This window comes from Crotalus tigris, unplaced genomic scaffold (assembly GCF_016545835.1).
Source record: "Crotalus tigris isolate CLP2741 ecotype Arizona unplaced genomic scaffold, ASM1654583v1 scf7180000020776.491700, whole genome shotgun sequence".
Lineage (NCBI taxonomy): Eukaryota > Metazoa > Chordata > Lepidosauria > Squamata > Viperidae > Crotalus > Crotalus tigris.
This window is the reverse complement of record NW_024098174.1, coordinates 338768-363070: the sequence shown is the minus strand read 5'-3', so window position 1 is coordinate 363070 and position 24303 is coordinate 338768. Positions and strand designations below refer to the sequence as shown.

Here is a 24303-nt window from a genome sequence, read left to right as displayed (position 1 = left end):
CTTTTGTACCATTGGAAGAAAGTACAACTTTAAATGTGAGTTTGTTTCAGTATTCATTGCTATGTCAACTTACCTGCCTTCCATGAAAACAGCTACCTTATAATTTTTCCTTGGAAAATATCTGTTTGAAACAAAAAAGCAGCTACTGGAGAATACTGCCAATCTCACAGAAAGGATTTACAATGAAAAAAATCCTGCACCCTATTCCAACATGCAGGCTATTTTCAATTATATATATTTAAAACACAAAAATCTAGCTTTCTGGTAGACAAATGTGAATTCCTTCCTACTTTAGGTACCCCCCTTTCAATTCTAAGTTTTAGGCTGACATAGAGAGGAAAAAAGTTTGGGGGAATTTATATCAGAAAACTGAAGTCATGGAATATGTGTGGTTAAATGATTGTACAGTAGTTAACTTTGCTTTAATTCAATCTGTGGAAATCAACAAGACCTACACCAGTCTTCTGTGATTTAGCACTCTCCAAACATCTTTTAAAACTCTCATTAGTCACCACCTAATTCTTTCAACACAAATGTAGTAGTAGCAGTAGCAACAGCAGCTGTAGCCATTTGAAAGTGGTGAATTTTCACCTTTTTCTCCTTTTCATTTTAGTCACCTTACTTGGACCTCCATCTCTATCTGTTCATACCAATGTACCTACATACATAGCATGCATTATGCAAGTCAAATCCAAGCCAATATTTCTTTAAAAATGTTTGCCCCTCCCTCACGTGCCCCCTTTCCCTTGTTTTCCTTTTTTCCTGATCTGGGCATTAAGACTAGATGTCCCAGCTATACAAGGTAGCTAAGTAACTTTGGATTCTTAATAATTAGATATTTACATATTTAGGAAATAAGTATCTGCAGCAATACATATATCCAGCAATCTGCTAATGCCAATACTGTAAAATATATTCTAAAAGAAAAGTGCTATAAATGGGGTTAGCTTGAATTGCCTATGGTATTGACGGGCAATTTACTACTTCCACAAATCATTTTCTGCTCTTGTACATATGTGTGGAGGAACCTCTGCCTCTTCTGGCTGTAATTCTTTGGACTTGCATCCTAGTTCCATCTCTAAAAAAACAAAACTGGTGTAAATGTGCAGGTAAGTAGGCCACGTAGGTAGGAGTGCTTACTACTACTATTGTTGGAAGTGGGTTGAAAAGAGTAATTATGTGCTCAGCCTCAGAAGGTTAAAAGCCCCTCAGAAAAACCATAAAGAATTTATATCTTGCTGAACATCCTGAAAAAAGCAGCATATTTCAAAATCATATAGTGGGAAATATCTTGCAGTGGACTTGTTGGTTATTTACTTGCAATTTTCCTGATGAGAGTCCATGGCTGAAAATTGAGCTTTCCATAGCTTCCATGTTGGCTTCTGCAAATGTGAACACACATCCTGTGTGTGATGTATGTGTATGGAATGCATCTTAATACTTGCAAACATTTCATGATGTGCCTTTTCATCGCCACTTGTTTTATTTTAAAACCTTAATGAAGATCATAGCTAGTGTTGACATTACTATCAGCTAGACGGTGTATTTTGAGTAATCCTAAGCGGCTTGTTATTCCTCACATTGTCTAGTTTCCTGCAATAAATTTAAAAGAGACATGTTAGGATATTTAGTCAGTCTAGAAACTCACATTTTAAAGGGGCGACTGGAGGATTGTATTAACTGAGCTGCATGGATTGATTTCTCTCCCAAACAGACTCTGTATAAATCAAATCCAGACAAAGAAATACATAGGCAGAAGACTACTTTAAAGTTAGAACACTAGGAAGTTCAATCACCTGGGTTTGACTGCTGGTGTCCAAGCTCTCCCAAGGGTTCCTCAGTGACGGTTCCTAAGGTTCTTTTGGCTGAAGAATGTATTTAGACCTTTAGAATATTCATTGATTCATTCATCCTACCTTTATTATATTTATAAATAATTCAAGGTAGCAAGCCTATTTCCCCCCCCCCCCAATAATAATCGCATGAGGTGAATTGGATTGAGAGAGAGCGACTGGCCCAAACTGACCCAGCTGGCTTTCATGCCAAAGGGAAGACTAGAACTCACGGTCTCCTAGTTTCTAATCTTGTGCTTTAACTAGAGCAAAGTGGCTCTCATACATTGTATATGCCTGATCACGAGTACTAGCATTAATGTGGATGTGCTTTTTCCATTTAGGTACACTGGGACTATAATTCTTGGAATTCCATCGAGCAGGTGGGCAGAGAGTAGCACTGCTAACAAATTTGGGGGTCACTAGTTCAGTACAGATAGCACTGAATGTACACAAGTCAGTTGAAAGTTTTTGCAGTAAAACACTTCTGTATCTGCACAATAAGATAGGCTTATTTAGGTTTTGTTGGCTTATCACATATGTAAACCCAATTCTTTGTATGATCTGAACCCAAAAAATATTTAGTGTGAACCCAGAAAATAGACTAATATGAGCAGAGTTAAGATGGCAATATGAATACGCAGTATTCTAAACCAAGTTTCTCAATCACAATAACTTTTAAGATGTGTGAACTTCAATTCCCAAGATTCCCCAGCCAGCATGATGAGTTAAGAGACACTGTCCTAAACCATTAAGACATACATACATAGTGGTCAGAACAAAAATATGTCTAAGGCATTTCTAGATATGTTAGCCTGCAAACTCCAGAATGTTCAAGGCCTATAACAAGAACGGAGGTTTCTAGGATCAGCACTCCAGAAAGGTGCCAGATTGTAGAAAGTGAATTGAATACTGAATTCAATTCCCAATTGACAAATAGGTTTCATTCAAAGCCACTGGCAAATCCACATGGGGTTTTATGAATAAGCCAACCTGATTTAAAAGCCTTTATGGGGAGGGGGGGAACAGCACCTTGGGTATGAGTGCAGGCACTCTGCTAGAATGAAAGCAGTCTTGACAAGATGGGTATTAACAAGGTAGGTGATAGAGAGATGGCTCATTCTTTGGCTTTCTGATTTTGAGCATTGCTGGAATTTTCCTCTCTACAGGAGCAAGTTTTGCTTGTTAAATAGTGCAGGTCAGCTCTCTCTATAGTGCTTCAAAAACTCAATGAAGATTCATCTCATGGAATTCCTGAATGGGGACTGTTAAAGAACACCATCCTAGTCTATAGTGAATATAACTCAAGCCCTGACCATCTCCCATTTTTGCAACAAAATAGCAAACCATAGACATCTGTTGTGCTGTCAGAGATCAGTGAACACAAACGCTCCCACTATGCCTACGGCACATCATATAAGATCATAAATGGGGACAGGAAAAATTGATGAGGGTCCATGAATGTTCACACTCCCTTCTTAATTTTGCAATCCTCTTTGGAGGATTTATTTAATAAATTAGTTTATTTACTTATTGGATTGATAAAGCCATCAGACCTGGAGAAAAGTGACTCTGGATTGCACACAAAATACATAAAAGTAAAGTGATAAATTCTACTACATAAAGACAAATACATAAAGATAAAGTTTAAGGGCAATCCGAAGTAGAATACTTGCAATAGCACAACTGGGAGACGACAAAGGCAAGATGATAGCCAATCCAGGAACAAGTATAATTGGCATACAAGATGAAGCTTGGTGAAGGTCCTCCCAACCATAGTCATCACTTGCACTTTGAGGAGGAGCTGAGAACAGGAAACACCCACCCTCTCTCCTTCCCCTCCTCCCTCCTCCTCCTCCTCCTCCTCCTCCTCCTCCTCGGTTTCAGGTAGAAGTTAAGGAAAAGAGGAGAGAGTCCTGAGGTACCTCCACAAAACAGGAGTCTAGGATTAGACCACTCCCCCTCCCAGTGCCAACTAGAACTGCCTGGAGGAAGGAGGAGGATCATTGTAATATTGTGTCTCTTGCAGCTCCCTAGCCAGTGCAGAAGTAAACCACGCTCAGTGGTATAAAAAACTGCTGAGAGATCAAAGAAGGCCAGGATCAATGCATTCCCTTCGCAATCCTGATTCCCTTCAAAGGTCATCAAGTGTAACTAATGCTGTTTTTATGTCCTGGTCTGAATGCAGATTAAAAAGGGTCCAGATAATCTGCTTCCCTCGGGATCCTTTGAACTATCTTAAAAGGGAAGGTTGGGGACAGGATGCAAATCATGTTAGATCCAGCAATGATTTCTTGAGGAGGAGGCAGACTATATATGAGCTGGATGTTGATTTTTAAGAATTCACTCTGGCATTGTAAAGACTAGTTATTTTCCTATTCAGGGATAGTCAACCTGTACTTAGCTCCCAAACTTAAGTGTTTAAAAATAACCACATGGCCACACAAAAATATTTAATAGAAAATAAAAACCCTAGATGGTTGGAGGGCAGAACTCAGTTTGAAAATCTGCTGCCGTGCCCAGAAAATGAATAAAAGCAATCAGGAACTGTAGAAAAGTGAATTATATATATTATAAAAAGGGAGAGCTGTAGGTAGCTTTTTGGTAAATTAATGATTTTCAGTAGTCCCCATGGGGGAAGTCAAGAAAACCAAGAGGGTCTCAACAGAAGTATAATCAAAGACTCCCACCCATTTTGTACATGAGTAGGGCTTTGATTGTGTGGGCCCCCATGTTGACTTTTTTTTAAAAAAATCCCTTCCCTGGACGTGTCTGATGATTTTAGATTTTAGACATTCCTAGGCACCAAATGGCTTGACTCATCTACTTCTGTTAGGAATTTCAAATACCATCTTATTTCTCTGTTTTCTCCAACTTTTTGAGCTTTATAGTTATAATTTCCAGTCCTGGAAAAGTCTTTTTTCTTTTCTTGGATATTTTCACTCAATTTATACAATAATTGTAATTATTTCATATAGTTGCTATCATATAGCAACAATTGTGTAAAATTATATTTAAGCCTTAAACAGGAGTGCTGGCTGATGGAGTGCATTATCACTGCATTTTCTTTTTAATTGCATTTTCTTTTTAGAAATCTTTTCCGTTTTGGTACCCCCTAAAATTTGGTGCCCCTAAACCAGTGCTTACTTGACCTACAATCTATAGTTGGCTCTATTTGTAAGTAACCATGTCATTGTATAAATGGTTAAATCCCTTCAACTCTTATGTTTTTCAGTCTCAGCATCTTTAAGATATATGGACTTCATCTCCCAGAATTTCCCAGCCAATATGTTGGAAATTAAATTTCACACTTCTTAAAACTGGTGAGGTTGAAAAACACTGCTTCAGTGCCTAGTAATCATTTTGCAGGAGCATCCACAAATTGTTCTTAAAACCTTTATTATACATCTGGGCAAGAAAAACTACACAACATACAGACCTTCCCACTCCACAGTCCCCATCCTAACAATTTTCTGTAAGATCAGCAATTTCAGATCTGGGTTTTTGTTAGAAAACATTTATAATGGTGACATTTGTATGCCTCTGTCTGATTTGGGAGAAAATAAAACAAAAATAAGTGGACAATGTATCATTTGAGTAGATGTTGCAGACGCTTTCCAGAAATTGCTGTTATAGAGGGCGCAAGCGGTCAAGCCTATATGGGTGAGCAGGTGGATATATTCAAATACTAGCAGCTGAAGTAGTGGCTGGATCTTAGCTACCTTCATTCTCCCATCCTGATGCCCCTACCACCCTCAAGCTTCCCATTGTTTATTGGGAGGGGCAGGAGAGAACACTTCTGAAGAAGCCCTGCCAGCAGCTTCACACCATTACTTTTCTTTTCTGAGAGAGCCCATGTGAGAGGCATGCAGGAGTATTTTAAGAAATAAAGATATACTAGAGGGCTAGTTCCCCTCCCCCCCCCTTTTTAGCAATTCACCAACTTCTCTATAGTTGTTTTTATTGATATTATTATTTAAGGAAAAGACTGATGCAGGGAAACTGACAAGTGTCCAGAAAAATATCTTGGGCACACACTGTCCTGGCCCTCAGTATCCATAAAACAAATACAAAGCCACACCTTTGTCCAAAGGATCTTGGTCTAGGTAGTGTTTTATACTTACTCTTGATTTGATACTGGAAAACGAGAAGTGTTTCTCACATAATTCCTGGAATTCTACAGAAGAAAACAATTTTAAAAAAGTGACTGTGATGCCTCAGTAGCCTGAGAGAACAGCTGAAACACCTTATAACACTTTACTACCTTGCATCAGTTTTAGCAAAAAAATAAAAATAAAAAAAATGGCCACTTCAAAACTGCTGACTGCAGTTCCTTCAGTTTTCTTGGCAAGATTTAGAAGATTTTTTTTTGCTTCCTTTTTCCTAGGCCTGAGTGTGGCTGAAGATCACCCAGCTGGTTTTGTTCCTAAGGCAGGAGTAGAACTCCAGTCTCCCAGTTTCAAGGCTGATGCCTTAACCATTATGCCAAACTTTCTCTCTTTCACAAATAGCACCTGTTTTAAGTAAGAAGGATCTTCATTTGCATTTCTATTGCACCAGTTTATTCTTGCTGTGAAACAATGAATTTATGGGAATTAAATATATTCTCAGATACATAGGATAATTATATTGAGTGATTCAACAGAAGCTCAACCTACCAACACCTTAACATATTGTCTCCCTCCCTGTGATGAATTGCAATCAGTGACCGAGTCTTCTCTTAGACAAGGAAAGATTCTTTTTTTAAAAAATAAAAGTTTTATTGGTTTTTTCCCCATTTTTTTATACAAAAGCTTAGGACACAATGTGGTGGTCAGAGTGTCAAATCATTCAAAAACAAAGTCATATACGTATAGCTCAAATTAATTATAAACAATTTGCTCTCTGTAAGGAATAATGTTACTTATTAAAATTAATACAATTTTAGATAAAGTTCAATCAAACAAAAATCCTCAATCACCTTGCAATTATGATCATCTATATCCTGTTTTAAGCTTTACTAACTGAAATTGTCTTATTCCAGTAACATTTCAATAGACATATAGTTGGGATTTCAGGTATCCTTAATAATAGATGGTTCATTAAAACTAATTTTTTCCTCTATCACAAGTGGCTCTTACTCTCTCTCTGTTACAGCCTATTTTTCACGTTTAAAATAACAATATAAATCCAACAATTACAGTTCTATTTTTTAAAAATATATTCTATCATTTCATCAGTTCCAAAAAAAAGCACGTATCTATTTTTGAACACGTGTTCTATCATTTCATCATTCTACGTCTATAAAATCTTTTTAACCCCTAAACAATTTTGCTCCCTAATACTTATCAGCTATGATATCAATCAATTCTCATCCTTCTTTCATTATTAAATCAGACAAAATCTCTAAAGCCTTTTTAACCCATCAAGTAACGTTTTATATCACATTTAAACCTGACTCTAGGTTTCTGACAAGGAAAGATTCTTGATGATTTCACACAGAGATGACTTTCTTTGGGGTGGGGCTTTCAGGATTTCAGGTAACAGTTAAGTTAACCATTGAAGAATGGAAGGGCTGACTAATGGTTCTCAAAGATATTTTTTAAGCAAATCAGCTTTAAAAAGAAGAAAAAGACATTGGCAAAGAATGTCCCAGACATGGAAGAAAGACTAAAACTGGGCTGTGTTTATACAATACATCAATTCACAAATCAGTCAATCACATTTTACTCTAGCATGACATCCCAAACCAGAAAAATGGGTCAAACAAGCAAACCATGTTTAAAGTAAGCATGGGGAAATATGTCATGCAAACATTGCCTTGAAGTTCCAGCGAAAATCTGTGATAATGCATTTCTGCAGTCTCTGTTTTTCATATGAGAAACAAAGAAGCAACATTTTTTTTTTCCTATTTTCCCTAAGACAAAAGTTGCAGCTGGGCCATCTGCCTTCTTCTCATTTCTGTGGGAGGCTTGTTGACATTAAGGAGATGCTGCTTGACTTTGGGAAGCAATTTTAATTCCTGCAAAGAAACTTAGGCTGGCAGCATTTTACCCTAACAAGACTAAGAAGGAGGGGAGAAGGTTCCAAGGTGACATGGAGGATGCAAACCCTGTACCTCCCTTGCTGCTAATGACATAGTAAGAACATTTGCCTCCTACATAAGCACGTCAGAAATTGGTTCTCCCTACCTCTCCTTCTTTCCCCATCCCAAATGATGGCATTCTCAAGTGCTAGAAGAGAATTACAGTGCTAATGAAGTTAGAAGAAATCTATTTTTATTGCTTGGATATGTAGATATTAGACAACTTTTAATCAAAGTCTTGGGCTCAACTTATTTTCTAGTTTCAGTGTGATTGCTTTTAGAATGAGAGAATGTAATGCTTCTTGAGTTTGCACCAATGCCCCAATTTAGGAGCATGTTTACAACTCTATTGTTCCATCCCCTAATTGATCAAAAGCAGTGTGAAGACATTTTAGCCAGTTTCAGAATCTTAAGAGCAAAGGAGTCACTGAATCACTGCCCTGATCTCCTAATATTAGTTGTGGGCATTTGTCTGGAACAGTTGCAAAACAATCTGTACTTGTGATGGGGTTCTGCAAAGTCAAGCTTCCCCTAGAAAGCCCTGCTAGGATCTGCTTACTCTTCCTGTCCAGAAGTTAGAGGGTGAGATGAAAAATAGTCTTGCAAATTGAGAAACAGATTGCCCACAAGTTCTATACAGCCACAATATTTCAAAGAAAAGATTAGTTTTACTTCAGTTTCAAAGACCTCCTCAGATGAACCAGAAATAAATTGGTTCAGCTGCCAAACAGAGATCACAGCATGAGGTTACAGTCTGTCTTTTATCTCTGTGTTGTTACTGTTCAGACTGGGGTGGGTGGAAGAAGCAAACTGGGTAAGTACAGTGGCACAGAGAGAAAAAACTCTATATTTTGCTCTTTTAAAAAACTTTTTTCTAGTTTTATGTATTAAACTTGCTATATTGCTGCCCTCCATTGTTTCACTTGTGAGAATATTCTTAGATTTCTGTAATTTGTAACATGGCATCCTCCAGATGGTTGGGGATGATGGGAATTGATGTCTGATTCATATAGAGTTCCTCAACTTTGGCAACTTTAAGATGTATGGACTTAAGTTCTCAGAATCCTGGGAGCTAAGTCCACACATTTTAAATTTGCCAATATTAAGAAACACTGAGGATATAGAGGATACCAGGTTTGAGAAGGCTGAGGTTACACTAATAAGGGCCTTCAGATTCTTACATTGCTCTACTGGTGAGACATGGAAAGCTGAACTTTTGAAACCCTGGGAAAGGATGCACTTGCCTGCCAATCCTTTTCGCATTGCTTCCTGTCATAGGTTGCCTTTCTGTCTCGAAGTCTTTTAAGAATTGCCTGGTTCTCCAGAGTAATCCTTACAAGTTCTATATTCTGCTTCTGTCGGAACACACTGCAAAACCCCAAAAAAGCTCATGTAAGATGTGAGGGTTAACACTGTAGTTCTCCAAAGTGGTTAATATTGACACCCAAGGTTTGATGGGACTATCTACAGGTGAAACTTGAAAAATTAGAATATGTGCAAAAGTTCATTTATTTCAGTAATGCAATTTAAAAGGTGAAATTAATATATGAGATAGACTCATTACGTGCAAAGCAAGATAGTTCAAGCCGTGACGTGTCATAATTGAGATGATTATGGCTTACAACTCATGAAAACCCCAAATCCACAATCTCAGAAATTAGAATATTGTGAAAAGGTTCAATAGTCTAGGCTCAAAGTGTCCAATAACACTTGCAAAGGGTTTCTGATCCTTTGAATGGTTCAGTAGGAATCACAATCATGGGAAAGACTGCTGACCTGACAGTTGTGCATAAAACCATCATTGACAACCTCCATAAGGAGGGAAAGCCTCAAAAGGTAATTGCAAAAGAAGGTGGATGTTCCCAGAGTGCTGTATCAAAGCACATTAATAAAAAGTTATGTGAAAGGGAAAAGTGTGAAAGAAAAATGTGCACAAGCAGCAGGGATGACCGCAGCCTGGAGAGGATTGTCAGGAAAAGGCCATTCAAAAGTGTTGGGGACTTTCACAAGAAGTGGACTGGGGCTGGAGTCAGTGCATCAAGAGCCACTACACACAGACGGATCCTGGACATGGGCTTCAAATGTCGTATTCCTCTTGTCAAGCCGCTCCTGAACAACAAACAACGTCAGAAGAGTCTTATCTGGGCTAAAGAAAAACAGAACTGGTCTGTTGCTCAGTGGTCCAAAGTCCTCTTTTCTGATGAGAGCAACTTTTGCATCTCATTTGGAAACCAAGGACCCAGAGTCTGGAGGAAGAATGGAGAGGCACACACTGCCAAAAGCACCAAAACCTGGTTCAATGACTGTGGGATTACTGTGCTTGATTGGCCAGCAAACTCGCCTGACCTGAATCCCATAGAAAATCTATGGGGCATTGCCAAGAGAAAGATGAGAGACATGAGATCGAACAATGCAGAAGAGCTGAAGGCCACTATTGAAGCATCCTGGTCTTCCATAACACCTCAGCAGTGCACAAGCTGATAGCTTCCATGCCACGCCGCATTGAGGCAGTAATTGCTGCAAAAGGAGCCCAAACCAAGTACTGAGTACATATGCATGCTTATACTTTTCAGAGGTCCGATATTGTTCTATGTACAATCCTTGTTTTATTGATTGCATGTAATATTCTAATTTTCTGAGATTGTGGATTTGGGGTTTTCATGAGCTGTAAACCATAATCATCACAATTATAACACATCATGGGTTGAACTATCTTGCTTTGCATGTAATGAGTCTATCTCATATATTAGTTTCACCTTTTAAGTTGCATTACTGAAATAAATGAACTTTTGCCCGATATTCTATTTTTTTTTTTGAGTTTTACCTGTATTATTATATGGTTTATTGCACAGTCAGCCAGATATTCAGACTAAGGACCTGGGATGTTGACGTTTAATGGTTTTAAAGATGTCATTGTAGGATGTAAGCTGTTCTGAGTATTATTTACTTTGCCTTTTGCAATTGATCAGTGATGATTTTTTTCAATGCTAATGGTTCAAGTGGTATGCCAGCTGTTTTGGGATTGTATCTAAGGTGCCTATCACTATTGATACTACCTTGGTTTTCTTTTGCCACAATCATTCTATTTCTTTTTGCAAGTTTTTGAATTTTGTTATTTTCTCCAGTTCCTTCTCTTTTACTCTGCTGTCTTCGGGTACTGTCATATTCATTATCTTTGTCTTTCTTATTTACAATTGTTAACTTTGGGATGTTATGTGGCAGGTGTCTGTCTATTTGAATTCTGAAATCACAGAATAATTTTGCTTCTTAGTTTTCTATTACTTTCTCAATTTTATGGTCCCATCAGTTCTTGTTTGCAGGCGAGTGGTATTTCTTCCACTATTGTTGCTACTTTGTCATGCCATTGCCTGTAGTCAGTCTATGTGATCTCCTGGCAGCAGCTAATCAAGTGTTTCCCCGTTTCTTTAGTTTCTTTGCAGAGGTAGCACTTGTTGTCTGTCACTGTCTCTCAGTTCTGATTTTATATGCATTTGTTAAAGCTTGGTCTTGTGCAGTCAGGATTAGCCTACATGTCTCTTTCTTCAATTTTCCTGCCATTGTGAGCTCTTGTTATTATTTACTTTGCTTGTTACTGGCCATGTAATACTTTATTTTCCTACATTTCTTTCTTATTGTTCATTTGGCCTTTCTTGTAGGCCATTTTGATCTCTCCAGTAATCAGTAAGCCTACCTGATAAACTAGTATCAGTGCAACTTCTTCATTGTTCTTCAGATATTCTTCCAATGCCCTTTTTTTCTTCAAAGGTCTGATGTTGCAACTTTCCTTGGTAAGTAGACTCTGTCAACATCACTGCAAGGATGAAGGATAGGATTCATTGTCATTATTTTTTCTGGCCTTCCTTTCTTGGACTTTTAATTCTGACTGAGTCTGGTCCACGATTCCAACTGTGTATCTAATGACTTGAATTGCTCAGTTGTTAATTGCCTAGATGGCGTTTCCTCCACTGAATTTGGACTTTAAGATTTTTTTTCACTCTCTTGATGTATTCATGCCTAACTTTTTTCTTGACTTCAGTGTGCTTGATGTTGTTAACTTGAAAGATCCACTAGTATTTATAGTGATCATCTTCATCCAGACTCTTGATATTATATCCATAAGACATCTTGATTCCTCCAGTTTTCACTATTTCCCCCCAGTTAATGCTGAGTATGTCCAGTTCAAACCCCATTGCAATATCTTGACTATATATTTGGACAGTATTAATCAATTATTCTGTTTCAGATGGTATTTTTTCCATACAGCTTGTGATCATCCATTTATAGGAGGTGGCCTGGCAGATATTTTTGATGATAGCCATGACCTGACTTGTTCAGTATTATTGACAGAGGAATCAGTGCAACAAAAAAAAGTAGTAGTGAGTTTCCTTGAAATATTTATGATATTAACCTCCTTTAATCTATCACCATTAACCAGTAACCATGTCTTCCATTGTACCATTGATCTTTGTTTCTGATGTTTCTACTGAATCTTGTCATTTCTAGGCACTTGATTGTCTATCCAGGGAGTCTAATCCTTCCATGTTACATTCAAGTTGGTCTTTTTTCTCTTACAATTTTCCAAAACTCATCTTGTCAATTAGGAGTCAATCTTTTATTCCTCTGCTATTTATTTTCTGCTCAGGTGGAAGGAACTTGTTTTCAACTAGATGTTATTGGACTGTACCACACGGGTTTGCAATTTGAAGGTTGTTGATAAGCAGCTGATCAATCTATAGTTGCCTGGTGCTGTTCCTTTTGCTGGTTCTTTCATTTTCAGGTAGGTTTTGCCAGATGTTAGTCATTCTTCAATTTCACCTCCTTGTAGTATGTTGTTAAACTGCTTGGCAATGAGTGATCAAATGTTTTAAGCAAAATCCATGCAGTTCATATTCACTAGGTGCTGACAAATTCTTGATCTTTCTTGCTCTTTTCTCCGACATTTATGCTATTATTATAATTTTTTTCATCTCACCTTTTTTATTCTTATCCACTTCCTTTAACCAGCTGTGTTCTTGTTGTATTTCTATGAGTTATCTCATATCTGTGCCCAAAACTGCATTGTTTCTTCCTTGTCAGAGGTTGACTGATTCACTGGAGTCTCTCCATTGATGGATTGGTAAAAACTTTCTAATTGGATTGAAATTGGAGACTCTGCCTATACTGTAATTTGCCATTTGAGTTTTGTATCTGTTAATATTCTTGGCTATAGGTATTATTTACTGCTTTATTATTTCCAGTGCTTCCTTGATCTTCATTTCTAGGTGATATTTCTTGATAAGGTCTTATTTGGTTTTCTTGTTCTTCAGCTTCTTTTCTTTCATCTGTTCTACCTTGTTTGTCTGTGATCTCAGCTTGCTGATCTCATTTTCCAACCTGATCTTCCATTTGGGTGAGTCACTGTTTGGTGGCTTCCTCTTCTTCTTCTTCTTCTTCTTCTTCTTCTTCTTCTTCTTCTTCTTCTTCTTCTTCTTCTTCTTCTTCTTCTTCTTCTTCTTCTTCTTCTTCTTCTTCTTCTTCTTCTTCTTCTTCTTCTTCTTCTTCTTCTTATTCTTCTTCTTCTTCTTCTTCTTCTTCTTCTTCTTCTTCTTCTTCTTCTTCTTCTTCTTCTTCTTCTTCTTCTTCTTCTTCTTCTTCTTCTTCTTCTTCTTCTTCTTCTTCTTCTTCTTCTTCTTCTTCTTCTTCTTCTTCTTCTCCTTCTCCTTCTCCTTCTCCTTCTTCTATTATTATTATGGTTTGTTGCACAGTTAGCTAGAGTAGCATGTATTAAAACATTTTCATATAATGTGGATTGATAAACAATTTGAAATTTTGTGAAGATGTTGATGAGCTAAAGAATTTGGGGATTCCTGATTTAGAGACATCCTCTGCTAAAATGAAGGAGGAGGGTGGTTTTGCTTAAGTAGCATATTTTCTTACCCTTTGAGCAAAGAAAGGAACAAGTGTTCCCTACATTTTTGCTGATTTTCTTTTATATTTTAAATTTTATATTTGACTCTTTTTCTTTCTTAATTTTTTAAAAATATTGCTGATGACAATACAGGTAGTTTTCATTTACAATAGTGATGAATATCTGTAGCTCGGGTGTAAGATGAGAGTGAAGGTTTGTTCTCTGAGCTTGAAGGTTGGTTTCCGAACGTTTCATTACCAGGCAAGGTAACATCTTCAATGGTGTTGAGTGAATGTCTGTGTCAGTGTTCTACTTATATAAGGGCTTCAGGTGTGGGAGTGTCAAGCGAGGGTATTGTGACGGGCCAGGTGTGAGTCATCAGAGAGAGACTTGTGATGGGGAGGTACTTCAGGTCAGGGTCCTTGGAGGATGTGAATTATCACTGAGTCAGGAGTGAGTCATCAGTGGGAGGCTGGTAATGGGTCTTGTGATGGGGAGATTATGTCAGGTCAGGGTCATTGGAAGGTGAACTGTTGGGCTTGAGGGTTGGCTGTTTGATTGATTTCAATTCTGGTTGTAGATCAATATTTCTGTTGACGGAATTGCTTGTGGAGTGCCAGGCTTTGATGAACTCCTGAGCGTGGCAGGTGGTAGCATGGCCAATGATTTTAGTGTTGCTCCAATTGAACTGGAGTTGCTTCAGTTGAACTGGTGTCAGTGTGGGTAATGATTAGGGATTTGGGATCATATCATTTGACTGTTCGTGGATCCTGGTTTTTAACTGATGTGATGTTGTCCCACGGAGAAATGGTTGCAATCGTTACAGTTGATTTTGTAGATGGCATTCTTGTTTCACCCTTCTGTATCTTGTCTTTCATTCTAAATAATTCCTGGTGGAGTGTGGCTCTGGGTTTGTGGGCTATCACTATTCCTTGGAGTTGGAGAATTCTGGCTGTCATTTTTGACACCCCTTTTATGTATGGTAGGGTTCATTTTTGCCTGGCGATCAGCTGTGTGGTGTGTGGTGGTTTGGGTGATGTGTGTTGGAATACAAAGGTTTGGGGGTAGCCATTATGGAGAAAGATGTCAAGCAGCCATTTTTCTTCTGCTTTTCTTAGTGCTTTGGTGCTGCAGTGTGTCCTGGCCCTTCTGAAGAGTTCTCACTTAACAACCACTCACTCAGTAACATTTGAACTTACAATGGAGCTGAATGATGTATTTGCCATGTGCTCTCCTACAATAGAAGCATTTCTGCTGGGATTTAGCAATGATTGCTCAAGCAGGCCTGGTCACCCAAACACTTGCCTGTGAAATGTGCAGTGGAGAAGTAGAATAAAATTTACACATCATGGCTTTGTGTCAAATTAAGCAGAAAAAGGGTGTTTTGCAATACAGAAAGGATCACTATAAGACTGCTTCAGTCTTGGACAGAGGGTAAGATAAGAGCAATGATGTATGATTAAAGAAGAAACACAGCATTATCAGACTAGTTTGGTGCTAATCTTCTATGGAAGTGACCAAAAGGCTTTCCTCTCCTGGTGAATTTTGACGGATGAAAATTAGCAGTCCAAAATAGTTCTTTCATTTTTAGGAAGAACATATGAATATTGTAGCATAATCCAGTTAAAAAGCCAAACCAATTTGTCTAATCCCTGTAATGCAGAATTTTTCAACTTGGATAACTTTAAGATGATGGACTTCAGCTCCACGCCAGCTGGAGAATTCTGGAAGTTGAAGTCCATTTATCTTAAAGTTGCCACGGTTGAGAAATACTGCTGTAATGAAATTGTTTGGCATGGTGCCACAGGCTGTCTCTTATTACCCAGCTACTACAGCTCTTTCCCCAACCCATGAAAGGTGAAAAGTTTCCACCCTCAGCGTGTTGGGGTCAATGTGAAGGAATGGTCAAGATGGAAACTGCAATTGTGCAATCGGAACATCTTTTTTTGTTTTGTTTTTGCATTTGTCATCATGCTATTAAAAAGGGGTAGGGCTTCAGTTGTGTAGGTGCAGCTGCCCTCTTGACTTTTTTGACACCCCTCCTCTCCCAGATGCCCCTAGGTTCTTCAGGCATCCAGAAGAACTGCTTTCCAACATAACCTTATGCCAGAATATTTGCTTGATAGTAGCTTAAATGCTGCAGTGGTGGCTGCTGCATTAAAACATTGCTAGGTCACCCCTGCTCACCTCTTTTGTTGGTACTCGTTCCAGCAATCAACCATACCTGAACCGTGGTATATATTAGCTAGACGTTTAGACAAGGATTTATTTTCTTGTTCAAGCTGCCCAATCCTCCGCTGGGCATCCTGTGGAAAGAGAGATCAGCTGGTTAAAACCATGTTTGTGTTTTGCTTCTCTTGTCGACTTCATCCCATGTTCCTAGCCCTGGGCCAACTTTGTTACACCTTTTTTCCCAACCATTTTCATTTAGCTTGATGGGAAGATCAAACCTATGATTCTCTCCCCCAACAAGTACATAGCAAAGCTTTCTGTATTTCCCTCAATAACAATGAAAATTGGGGCTAATTTTTTAAAAACGAAATGCAAATGTTTTAACTTCTTTCCCCAATTTAACTACAAAAACGCTAATTCCTTACTGCCACCTAGTGATCCTCTGGATTTGTACTAGATGGACGGATGGATGGTTGGACAAACAGACAGACTGACAAATAGTTTTATGGTATCAACTGGTTACTTTGATTTCTGAAACAATATAAGATGCAAGTAATAACAAGAACAAAAATAATTCATTTTATTTCATTTAAGCTTCAAAAATCTATATATCAAAAAATAAAATGATATAAGCTAAAAAATAATAAAGAAAAAACAATAAAACCATAGAAAATGAAACGGCAAAATGGGAAAAAGCAGCCACTATAAATCATGAAAAAGAAAAAAACTAATGTATTATAATACAATGCAATTGACATTTTTAATTTGTTTCACTTCCATTGCTTTTCTATATTACAGTAATATTATATCAACATGAATTACAATTCAATTTTCCAACGATGAGTGGAAATATGTAGAATCCCAGGTCTCCCTCAAACCTATTAACCCCAAAATCATACGGCTTTGTCTTCCCCAATCTGGTGGGATCCAGTTATGAATATTCATGACAGCTTTCTGGTAGTTGGCAGCTTTCAAACACATCTGGAGGGCAACCACTTGGGAGGGCTACTACAGATTTAATCATAACTAAGAAGAGAAAGAAAATTACATGAGTCCCTTGAGTTAGGCCAAGGAAAGGTCATGTGATGTTCTCAGAAGACTGAAAGTGTCATCAGCTTTCGCCAACTTAGCCAGAGATAAGTAATGATAGAAATAGAAGTATAGAGCTTTCAGAAAACTCTTGTACATTTTTTCCTTCTCTATGACTGTGGATGTTGCTATCTTTTCTTCTCTCACACTTCCTACATGTAATAATTTCATTTATAACTTTGGGCAATCATTCTGCTAACATAGGAAAGAATGTTTGGTAAAATTCTAGAAAGGGAAAAAATCTGAAGGGATTTTTTTCCTTCCAATTTAATATCTTAATTACATTGCTTCTTTTCTGAGGATCATTTGGATTCTCTGTCCTATCTTGCTCCACAATCTTGGGACATTTTAAATTCTGAGCAAAAGAGAGCATTTGGTTAGCCTTACCAAAAGAGCATAAATCTAAATAATAAGCTCTTTCAGTTCCTATTTTTTAATCACAGTTCTGAACAATACTGTTTTAAGGGTATGATTTATTTTTAGGATGAATACATTTGATATTGCTTCTGTAATAAAAGATCCAGAAATAATTGTATCCTGAGAAAAGCTGGAGGTGTCTCTAATATTGTCAAGCTCTTGGGATCTGGTTTACTTCTAAATAGATCAAACTGGGATGGAAAATTTTTGAATGCTGACCTAGCATTAGATGAAGATGATCTGTCTTGGAACTTGGTTATGATTTGTTAACCATGGTTTTATAAGTAAATCACAATATCTAGTAACCTTGGGAAACGTCACATCTTTTTAGAGTTTCAGATAAGAGTAGTTGCCATCTCTATTAGTTTGAAATGGAGGCTTTCTGTATTTAAATAATGGATTTATTGTTTAGCTGTTATTTTTCTCTGTTTTGAAATTGTGAACTATTTACAGGCCTTCCCATAGACAAATAGGTAGGGTTACCAATCTTTATTGCCATCTAATGTTCATCTGGACATTTGAACCCTGTATGTGCTAGGCCAAACTGACATCTTATTAGCTCCATTGATTAATTACAAGAACCCAGCTTTATAGGTGGTAACAAATGAAACTTAGAACAAGCATGTATTGCTATCTAATTATCTTCATTTTTTTTTCTTTTCTAAGAAAAGCAGTTTCAGTCCAGAAGTATTGTGGGATGAATATTAACCCTTTCCACACTGCTGATTCCTGGACTCTCAGCACTTGCTGCTATGGATTTTATGCCTGTGCTTGCACTGTAAGACCAAATGTAGAATTTGTTTCCAAAGAAACAAATCCTTGATTTAAGATAGTCCACTATTATTCTACAACAATAAAATATTAAGTTGAAAAATCTCAATTGCCTCAATGATTGTATTCTCAGTAAACATTAGATAGTATCCTGTTTTAAAGTTAAACTATTTGGGGGAAGGGGAAACAAGTTTTTCAAGAAAAGTAAATAAATCATATTTGGTATCTAGAATAGGGAGTGCAGAGAAAAGTTAAGGATTCTGTATGCTGCTTCATTTTTATGGGGCAGAAGAGAAAAGGAAGTGAGAAATACCAATATTTAAGTATGAAAGATCCCCTGGGTAGCATCCATAACAAAAGGAGGTTCCCTTACCTGTATCCTAGAGACCTTGAAATAATGATGAATCTGTGCATCTGGAGAACTATTATCTACCTTGCTCCTGGCTGGAGAAAGCAGATAAAATATTTGGGTGAAGATACATTGGCAGCCCCACTAGGTAGACCAGACCAGAAAATCAACTCCGCCAGAAGATTAGAGCTGCACATCATTAAGGTAGGCTACAATAACAGAATCTTGAATTATGGCCTAATTGTGGGTAAATACCTCTTAGCTATACTATAATCTGATTCATTCACATTTCTGTGATATCAGAGGAAGGTTTATCATATCATGTATCCTCATGGCTAACTTAATTATGGTTTTGTCAGTTAACCAAATGTTTTAGGTTTGCACATCAAAGCAAATCTAAGACTCTGTTCAAACAACATATAAATTAAAATACAGTTAAGCTATTATTATTCTGTATGATTCTGTATAGTGTAGAAACATAATGAGTATGAGCCTTGCAAGCTAACTATGATTAACATATGCAAGAACTATATGAAAGAATCCAATAGAACACTAAGCAATGAATTATTAGGAAACCCAGCGAATGGAAAGATAGGCAATACAGGTAGTCCTCGACTTACAACCATTCATTTAGCTAATTTGAAGTTACAACAACACTGAAAAATGTGACTTATGACCAGTCCTTACAATTATGACTATCACAGCATCCCCATGGCCATATGATTAAAGTTTGGGCACTTGACACCTGGCATGTATTTACAATGGTTACAGTGTCCTGGGGTCATGTGGTCACTATTTGCAACCTTCCCAGCCAGCTTCTGACAAACAAAGAAAATGGGGGAAGCCAGTTTTGCTTAATAACTGCATGATTCGTTTAACAACTGCAGTCAGTCATTTTACAATCATGGCAAAAAAGGTTTTAAAATCAGACATGACTCCCCTTAAAACAGCTTAGCAACAGAAATTATGTTCCCCATTGTGGTTGTAAGTCAAGGACTATTAGTAGTGATTTATTCAAAAGCCCTCTTTTACAGTTTGTTTTGTTCTATCTTTGACAAGATGTGTGGATATTAACACAGTTGGTCTAAATGGAATAGGCAGTCTTATTATTTTTGAAAATTATGATTAATTGAACAGTAATCCTTTGAGAATTATAGGAAATAGAGAAAGGTAGGTTGTAGATATGGAATATCTTACTAGACATTCAACAATTGTTGAATATCCAAACAATTGTTTAGATGCCTAAAGATCCATTTGCTCCAGCTGCTCTTTGCATAGAGTTTAATGTGATTGTTTCTGTGTGGTTTTGGACTGGTGCAGTGATTTTAAGATATAGTTGTTTGATACTTTCTGATATTTTAATTTTGTGCTTTGCAAGCCCCTTTGAACAGTAGAAATATAGTCCTCAAGTCTAAGTACAAATAAAAGCTAATCGCAATAGGACAGCCATGCTTGTGAGCAGCTATCAGGAGGTGATGGAACTGTAATAATGGGGGAGAGAAGCAACTGCAAAAGGGAGTAACCACTTGGGGAAGCATAGGAAATAATCAGGGGGTGGATGAAGATTTTTGCAATTATTAGAACAAAGTCGATGTTGATGAATACATGGCAAGAGTAGGTTAGCTTTTCTTCGTTTTGTAGAAAAATGTACTTCCTCCCACATACATTGCCTTTCTATCGTGTCATCTAAACTAGTTTTAGATTATACATATTTTTTGGGCTCCGCTTTTTTCTTGCTCTGTTCTACTTTTAGTAAGTCTCCTACCTGATTAAGTTCTAAATTCTGTCAAACAACTTCAAAGAAGCATAGTTTGTATAAGACACTAAGGGGTGGGCAGACAATTTGCAGATCATACTAAGCTAAAATAAAATAGGCTGGGCAACTGTTTGCCCTTTAAACTAAATCCCAGGAGCTGAAACACAGTAAAAGACATCAGAAAAACGGGTGGAATAGGGAAAAAGAAAAATGGCCTGAGGATTGTGCAATTGGCCAACAATGGCCCCTGTGGCTTACTTAGAATGAACAGGATCAAACCCGCTAGGTTACATTTTAAAAAAAAGTTTATGGAAGCTTAAGTCTCATATTTCACCCGTAAAAGCTCCACCCTCTCCATGGTTTCAGACCCATCTGTTTTCAGAATGTGGCCCTTGATTTGCTTTAAAGTAGACACACATTCCGATTCAAAACAAGCACAGACACTATTACTTGGGTCATTTTCTTCCGTCTTTCATTCTGTGCACTTTCTAACAAGCTCTCGCTTATTGTTTGTAACCACCTCCCCCCATTTCTCAATCATGTCAGTGGGACTGTTAAAGGCTGACAGACAATCTTTGATTGTTTATGTTGAATACAGACCCAAACAGAAAGCCATAAGGCTGACTTTGACTTTGAAATAAGTTTGCCTCAGTCTTTTCTATAGATTTTAACCCTAAGCAAAAGAAGCCTACCCAATTCTATTTTGCCTCGAAAAGTGAATTCTCCTGTGCGGGATTTATTCTTTCCCAAGTTGAGTCTCTGCCTGGAATTGGCAACGACCACGGGGAATGTAACGACTTCTAAGCTGCTCATCTTTGCACAGCTGCTCTCTCTTCTTAGATCCCAAACAAAAAGACAAAACTCTGGGCTTGGCTTTTGCATCACCCCTCCCCTTTGGCCAAGGTTGCCATAGATGCTCCAGTGTGACATCACGGACTCTGAAATGCCATAAGAAGACAGCATTGTGTCACAAGCTCCCTGTCATGGGTTGCATTCAAATCACATCCCAATTGTTGTGACATTGCTCAGAGGCAAAGCTTCAGCTTAACCTCTGTGGGAAGAAAAATTCTATATCACCCTTTGCCTTCCATGCTGCACACCAACTCCATCCATCCCTGACCTGCCAGGGAATCCTTAGACAAAAAAAAAAAAAAGCCTTTCTATCGATTCTGAGGCCTAGGCTGAAACTGATTATTACAACTGGCAATTAAAACCAAGGAAAATTGGCTCAAGATATAAACATTCAAGAAACAAAATTGACATTTGGGAAGTTAGCTGAGTTATGCATCCATACCTCACCAGTGACCTACCTAAGGAAAAAAACAGAATGTCTGTGAGATGTCAATTCTATCTCTCCTCCAAGAGCTTTAGATCAGTGTTTCTCATCCTCAAAAACTTTATGATGTACGAACATCAATTCTCAGAATTCTGCTGGTTGGGGAATTCTGAAACTTGATGTTCAGACATTTGAAAATTTCCGAGAATGATAAAAACTGCTTTAGATGGCACACATGGGATGCTTTCTGTATTTTACCCTCACAATAGTAATGCTGGGTGGGAAACAGGTGAGAAAGAAAGTGATTGGCTGTAGTAAGTTTCCACAAGTGACGATGAACTTGAACCTGGACCCAAGGCAGTTCAACACAGAATATGGAATGATGGATAGAACGATGATGTCACAATGGAAAGATTTCTCTTGTTAGTAAAGATACCAGAGGAAAAAGGATAATTTTATGCAGAGAGTAGAATCAATGGGAGGAAGCAAGTGGATCTCCTTCTAATAAGGAGATCATAAAAAAATAGAAATGGTTAAGGTCAGGTGGAAAAGAAAAATGGGAATCCATCTCTAAGATAAGGTGAACATGAATATTCATCCTTTGTGTTTGAGTCACATTATGCTCCATGCCCCAGCAGATCCTTTTTTGGGGGGGAGGGAAGATTTTTCAGTTAAATGGATAAATATGCAAGGAAGCTGGTGTACTACAAATCAGTGGTCTCAACCTTTATCTTGGAATTAAAGACAATAGGCAATGTACTTTGTGTCTATTGTTTGAAAGTATGTTCATCTGGTAAATGAAAGATTTCTAAGTCACCATGCCAACTATGCTGGCTATTTTATAAAAATAGGGCAAAGGGCAAGGATCCCTAATTTAAGGTTCAGTTTCCTAACCTTTAACAAATATTTAAAAACATTTGTACTGGATATATTGCATGATAGGGGAAGAAAGGCAAGTTTCCAGGCCTTTTTCAGTTAACTCTTCTTAGATGGGTAGTCTTCAGAAAGAGATGGAGACCTAGACAGCTCAGATAGGAAAAAATCCTTGAGCAAGGAATGTCATGTGAAGCTCAAAATGCTCATGATGGTGTGTCCAGAGTCCCCAGCTCTTCCTTCTCTCTTACATTCAAGTCAAATTTGATTTCTGGTGACTACCTGGACACATCCCTCCAGTTTCCTAAACAGCAGTTTTGGAAATAGTTCACTACTGCTTCCTTCCCAGGGCTGAGAAGGATTGGCCCAAGGCAGTAGTGGGATTCAAATATGTGAACAACTGGTTCTCTGTGTGGATTCCGGAAGTCCATTCTGGGTGGGGCAACAAAAAATTAGCTACTGTTCTGCCAAAGTGGTGCAAACCAGCTGAATCCCACCATTGGCCCAAGATCACCCAGCTGGTTTGCATGTTTGATTGGCATCAGAACCCAGCTCTTAATCCACTCTCCTAACCACTAGACAAAACCAGGTCTCTATACAGTACATGTTATATAAATTACATAAATGTGACAATCTCCTTTGAGCTGAATTCAATTTTCATAGACAAATCCATGGAGTTCTCTCAGTAGGAACATGGCTATCATTCTTTTCCAACTCCCAACTGCCGGAAGCTCCTGATGTCTTGTCAGGAAAGTTGGGAATGTTGGCAGCAGCACACAGAAAGAAGTGAGGCACATAGAAAGGAGCATAGAAAGAGGTGAGGCTTTGATCTTCCAATTGCATTCATCATTTTCATATCCTTGACTACAGATCACCCTGATCCAATACTAACTAGATCTCATTCTGCTTTGCTTTATAAAATCTACCCAGTCTGCCAAATGCTGCTGTTTAGCCTAAAATTCTAGAGGTCAAGATATTGCTACAAATTTTCCTCTTCATTCACTTTCTTAAAGTATTGTATGTTCCATTACGCATATATGAAACTGATGGGCATTTGTGAAGGATTTTTCGTGGGCAGCTTCTTAGCAGTTGAATTCCTCTCTGGCAGTTTATTTGAAGTTTTGTTACAAAGATGGATTTTTGCTATGTTGGTCATGATTACAAATCCTTTTTCATTTTAATTACAATGTTTACATTTATCTACATTGATTTAGCTTCCCCACTTTAATGTAAATAATTCTGAATAATCTAAAGCTAAGTAGCAATTCAAAATGTATTAATTAGATAATACATTTTAAAAGGATTTTAATTATTATTTATTAAACACATTTATATAGCTGCTCATCTGTAAAAGAGCGATTCTAGGCAGTATACCATAATACAGGAATAATATTCAGAAAAGGTTTGAATAGCATATATATTTTTCCCTGACTGCAGTTTTGAATTAGTATGTTGTTTTATTGTTACATGATGGGCTCTCATTAAATAATTAATCATGGGTTTGCTGAGTAAGTAATCATGCTTAATCATAAACCATTGCATTCAATCCATAACAACTGGCTTCATGTAATGCATGAAATTGTATAAGATAGTTTCTTGTTCTTAGTTAACTGGTTAAATAAGAGAAAACCTTGTCAATATTTCATGAACTGGAGTGAATGGTTAAGAGGTCTCTCAGTTGGTAGACAATCTTTTTTAAAAAATAATATGCCATCACAATTTGGAGATGTTGACCGCCATCTGGAGGATGCAGCAAAAGAACTGTGTGTTATGTGCGTAACAGAAGCTGGCAGTCTGAAGGACAGAAAGAATACAAA

General features: G+C 37.6%; 1 protein-coding gene across 2 annotated transcripts; it reads right to left on the bottom strand.

Moving 5' to 3' along the window:
- Positions 1 to 111: 111 nt before the first annotated feature.
- CFAP97D1 (CFAP97 domain containing 1) lies at positions 112 to 21512 on the bottom strand. 2 transcript variants are annotated; one of them, XM_039368428.1, is made up of 7 exons: positions 21030 to 21510; positions 18606 to 18676; positions 15971 to 16089; positions 9141 to 9264; positions 5957 to 6009; positions 1797 to 1865; positions 112 to 1593 (listed from the first exon to the last, which is right to left on the bottom strand). In XM_039368428.1, the coding sequence occupies exons 1-6, from the start codon at positions 21298 to 21300 to the stop codon at positions 1838 to 1840; spliced, it is 666 nt and encodes a 221-aa protein (XP_039224362.1). In that variant the 5' UTR covers positions 21301 to 21510; the 3' UTR covers positions 112 to 1593; positions 1797 to 1837. The 2 variants fall into 2 exon arrangements, with proteins under 2 accessions (XP_039224362.1, XP_039224361.1); XM_039368427.1 differs by lacking the exon at positions 1797 to 1865 and having other exon boundaries at positions 21030 to 21512.
- Between the last annotated feature and the right edge of the window lie 2791 nt (positions 21513 to 24303).

What these genes read in the sequence shown, in the direction of transcription:
- CFAP97D1 (XM_039368427.1), bottom strand. Translation starts at nt 21,300, where the DNA reads ATGCTGTCTTCTTATGGCATTTCAGAGTCCGTGATGTCACACTGGAGC. An exon ending in AACGAGTACCAACAAAAGAG is followed by an intron (nt 9,265 to 15,970) that starts GTGAGCAGGGGT and finishes GGGGTTTTGCAG; the next exon opens with TGTGTTCCGACAGAAGCAGA. An exon ending in AATGCGAAAAGGATTGGCAG is followed by an intron (nt 6,010 to 9,140) that starts GCAAGTGCATCC and finishes TTTCTTCTGTAG; the next exon opens with AATTCCAGGAATTATGTGAG.